Raw genomic sequence first — 12,732 nt, forward strand, 5'->3', positions numbered from 1 at the left:
AGGGCAGACGTCATGGCATTCCTCACAACACAAAACACAGACATTTTATGTTTACAAGAGTGTAGAATCCCCTTTTAAACAGATTACATAGATTATCAGAACGAATGGGCCATAGGGGATTCGGTGTGGTCGGGTTCGAGTGTGGCACGTGCAGATGGGGTGGCAATATTAATCAAGAATGAATCAAGACAACCCGGAAAAAAGCGGTGGAGGCAGGAAGGATTTTAGCAGTTGAACTTGTTTATAACAATTTTCACTTCAAGGTTATTAATGTTTATGCACCCGCAAACCAAAATGAGCGCACAGGCTTTTTCCCCAAGCTGCGTCCAATCCTTTTGGGGAAACCTCCCCGTCGTGATGGCAGGGGACTTCAACTGTGCCCTGAGGGATGAGGATCGGAGCCGGCCGTGGAGGGACCGCTCGAGTCGGGAGCTGGCGTCAGTCATAGCGGACTACTCCCTCACTGACGCCGGTCGGGACCTGGTGCCGCGCTACACGTGGGTGAGTTCCTGTGGCAAATCCTTTTCCCTGATAGACCTCCTCCTTCTGAGCCATCAGATACAATCACAGAACATCACAGCACAAACAGTCTTCTTTTCAGATCACAAAGCACTCACCATCCAGATTACAACACCAGCACAAACACACAGGGGGAGAGGAATCTGGAAACTAAACACATCACTACTAGAGGACAAAGCAATAAAACAGGCATACATCAATAGACTACAAGAATGGGCATCACTCAAGGAACTCTTCACGTCACCCGTAGAATGGTGGGAAATGGTCAAGACACGCACTAAGGGTTACTTCATCACGACAGGACGCAGGCAGGCACAGAAAAGGAGGGAACAAACAAAAAAATTGCACAGCACACACGATTAGCAGCACTACAGGCACAGGGATTCCAGGTCGCACAGGAAATCACACAGGCCAAACACAACCTCTCAGCACTCCATAGACAGGAACAGGAAAAAATTAGACATCAAAGCAGAGTTCAACACCTAGAACAAAATGAAAAATGCACCCGTTACTTTTTTAGGAAGATCAAGAACAAAAAGAATCACATACAGACATTACTGGACAACATCATCACGGGTGAACAGAATATACACAACCACATCAGGGCATTCTACACTGATCTGTATAGCACAAAGCACATGGATGAGCACATGGTGGACACATACCTACAGGACATCCCAGCCATAGCACCCCGGGCAGGAGAAGGAGAGGAGGAGGAGAGTCTGTCCGTGGAGGAGCTCACCCACGTGGTGAAAAGCCTGAACACCGGCAAAACCCCGGGTCCCGACGGGCTCCCGGCCGAGTACTACCAAACCTTTTGGGAACACCTCAAGGTAGATTTAACATCGGTGCTCTCCGCGGTGTACAGTGAGGGCCGGTTGGCCCCCTCGATGACAGAGAGCGTCATCACCCTTATTTACAAGGGCAAGGGTGATGAGCGTAGCCTGACAAACTGGAGGCCTATTAACCTCTTGGGGGCCGACTACAAGCTCTTGGCGAAGGCCCTCATGTACAGGCTCCAGGAGACTACCCCTCAGGTCGTGGGTCCGGACCAGGCTTGCGGGGTCCTGGAGAGGTCGACCGCCGATAACCTGGTGCTCATTCGGGACATCTTGGCCCACTCTGTCGAACGGTCGAAACCTTTTTATATGTTTAATCTAGATCAGGAGAAGGCCTTCGACAGAGTGGGCCATAACTACATGTTTAAGTTCCTGGAGGCAATGAACCTCCCTCTTGGTCTTAGAAAATGGATTCACATCATCTATCAAAACAACACAGCAAAAATGCTGGTTAATGGACACACTACAGAACACTTTCCCATACACTCAGGGGTTAGACAGGGTTGCCCACTTTCTGCACTACTGTACATACACTGCCTGGAACCACTCTTACACAAAATCAGGACAAACACAGACATCACCGGCTACACACTCCCAGGGTGCACAGAACAACTCAAGGCACTTGCATACATGGACGACATCACACTTTTCTGCACTGAACAAACCTCTGTACAGCACATCATTAGGACTCTGGACCACTTCTGCACAGCCACTTCCGCAATAATAAACAAGACCAAGAGCGAGGTGTTTGTGTCCAGGGCCTGGGCGGTCGACCAGGTCCTGTCGGACACATTTCCCATCCGTACATCCGTGAATATCCTTGGCGTCACGTTCGACAGGACCAACTCCGGGGGCTGGAGCTGGGCCGGGGCCCTCGGCCGGGCTCGAGCTAAGACCTGCAGTTGGAGTTCCAGGGCACTGTCAATGACGGGGAGAATCCTCATAGTACAGACTATCCTTTACCCGATCCTCGCCTATGTTGGAAAGATCTTTCCCCCAGACAAGCATATTGAGAAACAAATTAACAAAATTGTCTTTGGTTTTGTCTGGGGGAGTAGGCAGGAGAGGGTAAAGAGGCTGATCATGTGGAAGGACCCTAGGAACGGGGGTAGAGGCGTGCCAAACGTCGCAGAACTGATCAGGATGCAGAGCCTCGCCTACCACATCAACTCCATAAAAAACTGCAGTAACAAAACCGGATACATGACCCGTTTTTACTTCACCACCAGCTTAAGACCCCTGGGGCTCTGCATCCTGGATCACAGGCACCCCTACTCCTGGGACCCCCCCCAGCCCTACAGGTCACTCCGCCGGTACATCTACACAGCACGTCTGCACACTGCACAGCTCACTCACTGGACATTTCAGGAAATCAAAAACACCACAAATGCACAGGAACATTTACACAGACCCGACAACACGACCCACAGCACAGCCACTACAGTTTGGAAAAACATCAATCACCCATGCCTTCCGAACACACAGAAAGACCTGGCGTGGCTAGCTGTGCTGAAAGCTCTCCCCACCAGGGTGTTCATGTTCAGGAGGAGCTTGGCCCTGGCGGAGACATGCCCGTACCCTCGCTGTAATGAAAAGGAAACTGGAGATCACCTCCTGTGGCACTGCAGAAAGGCCAAATCTATCTGGCAATCCATATTCACTTTCCTGGACACATACACAGACACACAGTCACTGACCCTCTGGGATATCCTCCTCGGCCCCCGCAACGGGATCACATCTGCTGAGGAGGAGATTGCCTGGAGGGTGATCAACATCACCAAGCACACTTTATGGGACACACGCAACATCATGTTTTTTCAAAAACAGGAACTTCACAACATCATCATCACCCGCCAGATCACCAACCACATCAAGGACTACTATCACCTGGACTGTCACAAAGCCGGAAAGAGCACTACAAACACAAAATGGAAAATTCACAACAGCACAGAAATATACATATGACACGGACACCCTGGACAATACACCTACAGCCGGACACCTATACTCCCCTGCCACCTTAACCCTCCCGAAGCCTTCCCTTGGGTAATGTATGTAATGTTTACTGTGTACTGTATTGTCTTAATGTATTGTGGTATTGTCTGCGGTCATGTTTAAATGTAACTCTGTTACTGTCTGACGTCTGTAATGTAAATATGTGTTATGTAGGTAAATGTAAGTAAATGTAAATGAAATGCAAAAGTGAAAGTAAGTGAAACTCAGTAATGTCTTAATGTATTGTGGTATTGTCTGTGGTCATGTTTAAATGTAACTCTTTTTGTTACTGTCTGACGTCTGTAATGTAAATATGTGTGATGTAAGTAAATGTAAGTAAATGTAAGTAAATGTAAATGAAATGTAAAAGTGAAAGTAAGTGAAACTCAATAAAATAAATATTTGTGATACAAATTTGTGGTGACCATATGCTGGTATATTTCCATTCATCAGTTAAAAGGCTTACATGCCTTTACAGTTGATTGCATGTCTTTGCTGTGGGCTCTGAAAACGCAATGGGAGCGGAAAGTGTGTCGGTACTCCCAAGTACAACATAAGGACCGGTGAATTCCATGTGTACTTGCCAGTTTTTGTGCTTGAGTTTGTGACGCACTTGATCACATGACCGTTAACTTCCACAAGTCTGCAATTTGCGACACAGCCATTGGCACTTAATGAGCCCCCCTGTAATTACACTCTGACGTCATTCTAATTATTTTCTCCTTAGATTCCCTTAATTCTCCAGAATTCGGAACAGGTGACATGTAAAACATATGGCGGCCAGCTCGCAACACCCTATGGTTCAACCAACATGGCACCTTCTTCTATGACAACAGTAACAATATTAATTACAAAAACATCAATAAGATGTGATGTGCCCTGCATAATAGGGAAGTATATTAAAATATTCAGATTTAAAGCAGCAGCACGGCACCTGCCACCCATCCCCTAGACTGAGGAGCCCCAGGCCCAGACTGAGGAGATGTAGTTTATGTTCAGCTTTGCATGCATAACTAGAAAAAAAATAAAAATAAGGCCAGAGGAGCATGTGTGTTTGTGGTTTAATCGTGGTAATGAAGGGAAAGATCAGTGAGGGTGACTTGAGGGTTTCAACAATAACACATTTACTTATCAGAGCAAATTCTGATTTGATACTGGAGAAGAGGAAACGGTAATGTACATACAGGTGGCTTCCAGCAGAGGGAGCCAAATCCTCCACTACACACCGCTCCAGGTAAAGATTCAACCCTGCACTCATGTACTTGCAATCTCAGGCGCAGTATTGAACGCTACATAAAAACAGCTTTCACTCCAAATGAGCACAGCAGGGGTTTGAACCTTTTGTTGAGGGACAAGAACATGAACTCCAAGCCACAATGCTAATGTTAAATAAATTTAAACTGGGACCAGAGCCTTTTGCAAGGTTCCTGTTTTTCAGAAAACTACAGTTTTTGTCTTTGAACTCTACAGTATTGATTTGTGCAAGCCCCAAACATGGAAATCCTAACATTACAAAAAGAATCACATGGAAAATGCTGAATTCAACATTTTACAGAAAATTATGAACCAGTTAAATTAAATTAAAGACATCCACAAAATTCAGAAAAGGTTTAATTTTCTTTCAAAGGTGCTTTAAAAAAGTAGGACTAGGAAGTAGGAAAGTGCATAAACTGTTGGCAGATGGACAGCATATATTCTGCATGTGCATCCCACAGCAAAGGGAGGGCGGAAGTGCTTTTCCACGTTTATCTATAAAAGAGACAAAAACATTCCGTCAGAGACGCCCACCTAAGACCACCTGACTGAGCTGAGCGATGCAGAGTAATTACAGAGTGTTACAGTGTGATGTCATGCCTAGAGTGATGTCACGCTCCCACAGTGTGATGTCACGCTCCCACAGTGTGATGTCACGCTCCCACAGTGTGATGTCACGCTCCCACAGTGTGATGTCACGCTCCCACAGTGTGATCTCACAGCAGTGCCGGAGATGATCTCGATGACCTCCTTGGTGATGGCTGCCTGGCGTGTGCGGTTCAGCTGCAGGGTCAGCTCGTCAATCATCTCAGCTGGAGAGACAGATTCATGTGTCAGTCCTGAGGGCAATCTACCAGTGCACTTATACCCTATCAGTCTAAGTGCATACTTCACCCTGTCACCCTGTAACCCTAACCCTAACCCTACCAAACAGCAGAGGTTAGGGGTAGACATTTATGGGCTGCAGTGTCCATCACAGCTGCACCTACATCCCTGCGGACTCTGCAGAAAGACCAAGCAGAGGACCAACAACTCCAAGGTGCAGCAATCACCAGCATGAACTTACATGGACAGCATGACCATTCCTACAGTCAATGACAGGAGAGATGGATGCTTGAGGCCCTGGACAGAACCATTACCTGAGCAAGAATGACCTTCCAGCCCAGCAGGTCAGGGAGGCTGGCACTGAAGAGAGTAAGGTGGGTGACAGCACTTGGTTTAAAGCAGCAGGAGCAGATCCCAGCTCAACAGAAGCCAGAGGAGGTGGTAAGACTGGTCACCCTGTGATACAATATGTGAAGAGGACAAGAGACTATAGATGACCAGATGGAGAAGGCTGGTGCCCCTGTGAAAAGGCCTGGTGCCCTCAGCACATGGTCAAACCCATGCTCCTTTAGCCCCCACTGGTGTACAAAGCCCTTGCATCAACAGTGGAACCAATGGACAGGAATATCAGTGGGTACTTTGGGGAGGGAAAAAGGCATTGGTTGCAGACCACTTCCTTTGAGCGCAAGCCTTCCTTGCTGCTGACACCATGGTGATCCATCTATATCAGGGGACACAAGCAGAGAATATTATAAGCACAAAAAGGGAGAACCTTTCAATTATGAAATGGCAGTTGTCTGCAGCATTTGTGGGTAAACATCACAAATCACAACAAACCTCTTCACATTTCTACCATTTCTACCTTCAACAGTTCTTGGTCACTTAGCACAACCATGAAACCGCAAAAAGCAGGTAAATGAATTAAATGCATCACAACCCAGTTACTGAACTGTAACCATGTCAATTCTCAGGGGGTGACTGTAGGCACTGTATATTCACAATTGCCCATCTAATTATGGAGTAAAGCATCAGTTACCCTCAAAAGCTATTGTGCCGATAAAACCATTAACAAAATCATTAACCATTTCATGTGGCAGGTTACAAAATGGTTCGGGAACATTTATGGAACATGACATGTTAAAGATGGAACATTGGCCACAATTTCTGTAGAACCATGTCAGGACATTGTTGATGGCAGAATGGCTCAAGAATGTTCCAGTAAATATAAACACATTAGACATTAAAGTTTCATTTAATAAAGCATTGGTAGAGGGGCTAAACAAATTTTCAAGTGGACCTTCTTGGAAGTTAATGACCTATAGAACCACTCAAAACTAAACACCTTTTCTTGGCTTTTTTTGATAGTTTAATTTCCACTGTTAGTAATCAAACAATTCATATGCGTCATAACCCTGGCTCAGGGAATATAACACATTGGAAACAGACAGTTAGTGTTTGAAAATAACAATTTATTGTAACAAGAACTATCAACTGCTCAAAAAATGGTGGAGGTTGAAGGCCCTGCTGCTGCAGAGCTGGGTGCCAAGACAGAGCATGCAGAGGAAGGGGAGGAGTTTATATACTGCAGCCTATGTCAGGTGTGGCAGGTTAGTCATCAGTGCAGGGTACACCTCCAGCGCTACCTGCAGGGCAAGACTAGAACCACACATACCCCCATACCCCCTTAACATGGTTGTTCACAACAACCCAAACAAAACAAAACCAAATCTTTACAAAAATACACATTTTAAAAGCAACACAACCTAGACAAGGCACCAGCCAGGATGTTGTCCTTCTAGATTCTTGCTCGTCTATAAGCCTGTGAGTCAAACTCAGCCAATACAGCAAAGTATGCCAACACCCCTTGGCATACTATCTCAATAGTTGCCATTTTAGAGGGGAACTTAAACCTAAACACAACACACAATACAAAAAAAATCAGGAAACATGCAAAGGACCCGACTGACCTTATCTAGCAGAGTGCCCCAAACTTTAGCACCTAAAAAACTAAATGATGCCAGTTGCAATCAAGGGAGAATGGCCACATCACTAGCACAGGTGTGCCTACTTAAAGGGGAAGTACTGCACAAATCCAAGTGTCCATACTAAAAAGTAGCCTACAGCTACACTCAGTGACAACAACGTCAACCAACGTCAACCAAAACTAGATTTTACCCGTCAGCTATTCCAGCTAAGATTACTCACTCAAACAAGCACCATTATCTCCCACATGGGACTCAGTAATCATAAGGGTCAAAGCTCAAGACACAAAACTCAGGGCAACCTATCCTACCAAGACGCTATACATCACTAGAGCCTCCTAAAAACTACTACAAAAGTTAGAATCATGGACACAAAAAACATGCCTACTGAATAGGACACTAAACTCACCCAACCTGTATTTTGTTTTCCTTTGCACATTTTTCAAAAAATAAATTCAGATCGAAGGATGAAATACTTGGTTACTTCTAATAATGGATAGTAGTACTGTACACTGCAGGCCTACAATGAAGACCCTGTCCAATATCCTTATATTCAAAGCATCCGGCCACAAGACAAATACGTATAGGCTAACCTACATTTTCTGAATTTATGAACAGAATTTCTCACTTTTATATACATTTCTAATGCGAGACAGGACTAAAAAGGCATAGCTATTCACCCCAAGTCGACTCAACTGCCAGCCCATTAAGCAGACAACGGTCAAAATGCAAATGAGCAAATACGTAATTTAACCATGACAAGGTATAAAATCTTGCAATGTGCAGATATTGTAGTGTTTCAGATTACAATTATTTATTAAATTAATGGAGGGACATCAGTCATTTGGCTGTCCCAGAAACATAAAACCAACTAATCTGGTTAATAGTTGGTTAAATTTAATCGGTGGTCCCTGCACAGGTAACAATTCACAGTACAGCAATTAAATGGTCTGTCAAACATTTTTAATGTTATGTAAAATCTGTGGAAACCGCAATACTTCCGGAAAATTTAATTCACAATGTAAAATGCATTGGTTGAGAACGATGCGTCAAGAGGCAATCACCCGCCAAACCAATTAAAGCGAATTAAAATAATTTCCAAGAATAAAGAAAACTCTACAAAATAATGCTCAAAATCGAGAACAAAGTGCTCCGAAGCGCTCCAGTCAGACCGCGCGTGCAGGGAGGAAGCCTCTGCGTCTACTACTAACGCAGAAATATTTCCATTTCTGTTTTGAAATGATGTTGTAAAGTATACTCGTTTAGAAACTAACCAAGGCCACTTCAGGTTGATGAGACTTCTAAGGTAAATTGGGACAATCATTTTCAGTTTTTTGGAACATTGTACAATTGAACATTGTAAATTATAGCTTATTGGTCTGAACAGAGTAAATAGGGAATCAGGTGTTGCGTAAATACAAATTACAATAAAATATGCATAATTTATGAAATTGCGATCATATTGAACCTATTAATACTTAGTGTCCCAATTCACCTTAAATTCTTGTCCCGTTTTACCAAACACCTTTTGGTAAAACGGGACAGTGGTTCAAACTTCAAACGATTGCTTCGTGTTAAAGGGCTGTAGCAATGAAGATGTTCAGTGATTACCTGCTAATATTTAAAGGGCACAGTGCCTCAAAACGTATGTCCCATTTTACCTAATGTCCCAATTTACCTGATCACCCTATGAACTGATAAGAATACGGTACACAATCAATTAGCCTACAGCTCTTTTCACACTCTCAACCCCAACCCGTATCCTCCACTGCCAGAACCTGCAGGTTCTTCCTCTACAATATATGCCGTATCCATCATCTCCTGACGGAGGAAGCCACCCAGCTCCTAGTCCAGGCGCTCATCATTTCCCGCCTGGATTACTGCAACTCCCTCCTAGCCCGTCTCCCAGCTTGTGCCATCAAGCCCCTCCAGCTGGTCCAGAATGCTGCAGCCTGCCTGATCACCAGTCAGCCCAGGTCGGCTCAGCTCACCCCACTCCTCATTGGCCTCCACTGGCTTCTTATTGCCGCACGCATCCGATTCAAGGCCCTAGTGTTGGCATTTCAGGCTGCTAAGGGGACTGCCCCACTTTACATACAATCCTTAATCACTCCCTACTCCCCAGCTGCCAGCTCTGATTGCCTTGTGGTTCCCTCACTACGAGCACCTGGCGGCCGAGCTGCATGTTCACGTCTGTTTTCCATTCTGGTTCCTCAGTGGTGGAATGACTTGTCTACCACTGTCAGGACAGCAGAATCCCTCCCCCTATTTTGATGCAGACTAAAAACACACCTTTTTAGACAATACCTTAGCCCGCCCTCCTGATTTTGCTGGTTTTGGATGGCTGGAGAGAAGCGAGTGCCAGTGAAGTGCTTTGTTTTCCCCTGGGGGGTTGAAAAGCTCATCACGCTTCTCTAGACCTAATCCAAACCCTAACCTCAAGTTTTATTGACTGAAGAGACCAAGTTTAACCTCTACCAAAGTGATAGAAAGGCCAAAGCATAGTGAAAGAAGGGATCTGCTCATGATCCAAAACATACAAGCTCATCAGTCAAGCACAGTGGAGGAAGTGTCATGGCTGGGGCTAGGTTTTAGACTGGCAAGTCAATCACCAGCATGAGCATCCATTTCACCTCCTGGAGAGGAGATTGAAGGGAAAACCCCTAAAAAGAGGTAAAAGTAAAAGTAAAAGAGGCTGCAGTAAAAGCTTGGGAAAGCATCACAAAAGAAGAAAGCAACAGTTTGGTGATGTAAATGGGTCACAGGCTTGATGCAGTTATTTTAAGCAAGGGATATACTACAAAATATTAAGTGCCGTTTCCTTTCATTTACTTAAATACTGTGTCCAATACTTTTGTTAACCTAAAAATTGGGCAGTCTGATACCAAAGGTGCTACGTTCTAAGTAGTCTAACACACCTTGGTGTAAAAACCAGGAAATAAAAGCTGAAATTCTGAACTTGTCTCGTGTTCATCTTTTTATCTCAATACCAAATGTATTCAGTGGATAGCAACAACAAAAGCCTTGCTGTTCCAATACTTTTGGAGGGGACCCATCCATCCATCCATTATCTGAACCCGCTTATCCTGAACAGGGTCACAGGGGGGCTGGAGCCTATCCCAGCATACATTGGGCAAAAGGCAGGAATACACCCTGGACAGGTCGCCAGTCCATCGCAGGGCACACACACCATTCACTCACACACTCATACCTATGGGCAATTTAGACTCTCCAATCAGCCTAACCTGCATGTCTTTGGACTGTGGGAGGAAACCGGAGTACCCGGAGGAAACCCACGCAGACACGGGGAGAACATGCAAACTCCGCACAGAGGCCCCGGCCGATGGGGATTCAAACCCAGGACCTCCTTGCTGTGAGGCGGCAGTGCTACCCACTGCACCATCCGTGCTGCCTTGGAGGGGACCGTAACTGTTAAATAAAGAACAGTCACAAGGAAAATTAAGTGAAATTGTATTTTTGAAAAAAATATTTTTATAAAGAAAATGATCAAAAAGTGTTAGATGTTCAACCAAGTAGATGGTAAGGTAGGAAGCTTCTAAAGAAAGAGATTCCTACTGACAGCCTGTTGTTCATTCCTACGGACAGCCTGGGACACATCGGAAAACATTTTGCAAAGGTGTCTGTGTTTCCCGAGTTTGCAACAGGCTTTGAGATAGGTTTGCTCCCATTTGGTGGGTGTTAGGGGTGTAGCCTTAATCAATCAGGAAGTAGGCATCAGATGATGATTTGTTTCCCCCCAAACTTTCAACATTATTGAACATGAGTTTTTGTTGAATAATACAATTATTAACACCAAATTACTATTATGAAGTATCCAGCATTGCATGGAATAGGCATCCTTGCCAGAACCAATACTTTGTCATTTTGTTGATGAGACTGCTGAACCTGTTGGAGAGACTCAATTCCGAGTGTGGTGATACATGTTGGTTAGAAATGGCAGACAAAATGATTCACCACTTATTTCTTTTTCAGGCTTTCCTGCTTTTTGGAGAACTGCTGGTGGGATATGACACCTTCACGGTGAACAGAACGGAACGGCTTTATTTAGCACATGCTGTATGTATGCTGTAATGTGGTAAAATTGCTGCAAAAGTTAAAAAGGTTAATAAGGGAGCTGCTGTACTGAAGGAAAACGCTGAAACACAAATATACTCAGTTTATTTAAAACAAACACACACATAAAAAGGTGACAGGAACATTTACAAGACAAGAGAACACTGAAAACGATTAGCCAAATACAAGAACATGATGCATAGCGTATGAATCCCCAAACGGTGGCAGGTGGGAAGCGCTGTGGGGAGCACCTCACTCTTCCTCCGAGTCCGAGTCCGAGTCGAAGTGGTACGACACCGGTTTCTTGGCCCGCCCCGCCGTGGTCCTGGGGGCCACCGCTTCGGTCTCAAACTGGAAGCTCTCATCCTCATCCAGATTCTTGGGTTTCTGCCAGATAGAGCCAGATAGAGCGCAACAGACACTGCCCTGTTAGTCCTGTGGCTGGGGCCAAACCTCCCATTCTACCAATCGTTTTTATTAGAATACCGTAAATCCTCAAATTGTGGCCGGGGTCTTTTATTTACTTAGGCTGCACAAAGCACAGGCCTTTATTTGGGGCAGGCTTGTATTCGAGGCAGGCCTTTATTTCTTATTAGGCTTCTGTTGTAGAATTTTATTCTTAGAAATAAAGTAAAAGGCTACACTTAAAGTGGGCCAACACTGTTCAACACTTCCTGTAACCGTTCAGAAACGCAACTTGACTAGCTAAACCATTAATGAAAAGCCAAAAGAGATGCGTCTTCATAAAATACCAACTTGCCAGACACGCCTTCATAAACAATAACAAAGTATCGTCGATAACAGCAAGTTAAGGATTTTTTTTTCCTAAAGTGCGTTTTATTGTGAGACATGCGTTTCGTTTGGAGCAGCATACCGGTAGGCTATCAAAAGATTTTCGCTTCGGTTTGGGATTTAATTTACTTTTGGACTGTTGGGACTGATGGGCACTGAAATCTGGGGGGGTATTTGATGGTTCACGGTTAAGTTATGTAGTTGAAAGAGTGTCGGGATTTCCACCCGTCTGTTTATTGCGAGTCAAGGCAGCCGCTTTCATTCATTCATTGAACGTGCGCTGTGCTGTTAATACACGGAAACCTTATTGCGTAGCCAAGTAGCCTAAATTGAGTTAATTTTTAATTTTGCCTGATTTACTTTTTATTAAATTCGTCAGCTGGAATGCCTCGCGCCAACAATAGTGTTTAAATGTATACTGCTTCAGCTTTTGGCAAGCTACTCAGAAGGGG

At 44.7% G+C, this 12,732-nt stretch overlaps 1 protein-coding gene and 1 long non-coding RNA gene across 3 annotated transcripts in view; both read right to left on the reverse strand.

Annotated features, from left to right (window-relative positions):
* Window positions 1-4,946: 4,946 nt before the first annotated feature.
* On the reverse strand, window positions 4,947-9,520 carry LOC133115306 (uncharacterized). 2 transcript variants are annotated; one of them, XR_009705623.1, is made up of 5 exons: window positions 9,406-9,520; window positions 5,991-6,153; window positions 5,747-5,888; window positions 5,231-5,419; window positions 4,947-5,102 (listed from the first exon to the last, which is right to left on the reverse strand). It is a non-coding gene; the product is annotated as an uncharacterized LOC133115306 (long non-coding RNA). The 2 variants fall into 2 exon arrangements; XR_009705622.1 differs by having other exon boundaries at window positions 4,947-5,419.
* Window positions 9,521-11,576: 2,056 nt separating this feature from the next.
* The window catches only part of top2a (DNA topoisomerase II alpha), a 32,497-nt gene continuing 31,341 nt past the window's right edge, over window positions 11,577-12,732 (reverse strand). Inside the window, exon 35 of the mRNA XM_061224635.1 lies at window positions 11,577-11,875. Coding sequence (XP_061080619.1) covers window positions 11,741-11,875 — 135 coding nt within the window. The 3' untranslated portion in view covers window positions 11,577-11,740. The remainder of the gene's footprint in view (window positions 11,876-12,732) is intronic.

This window comes from Conger conger, chromosome 16 (genome assembly GCF_963514075.1).
Source record: "Conger conger chromosome 16, fConCon1.1, whole genome shotgun sequence".
NCBI classification, from domain to species: domain Eukaryota; kingdom Metazoa; phylum Chordata; class Actinopteri; order Anguilliformes; family Congridae; genus Conger; species Conger conger.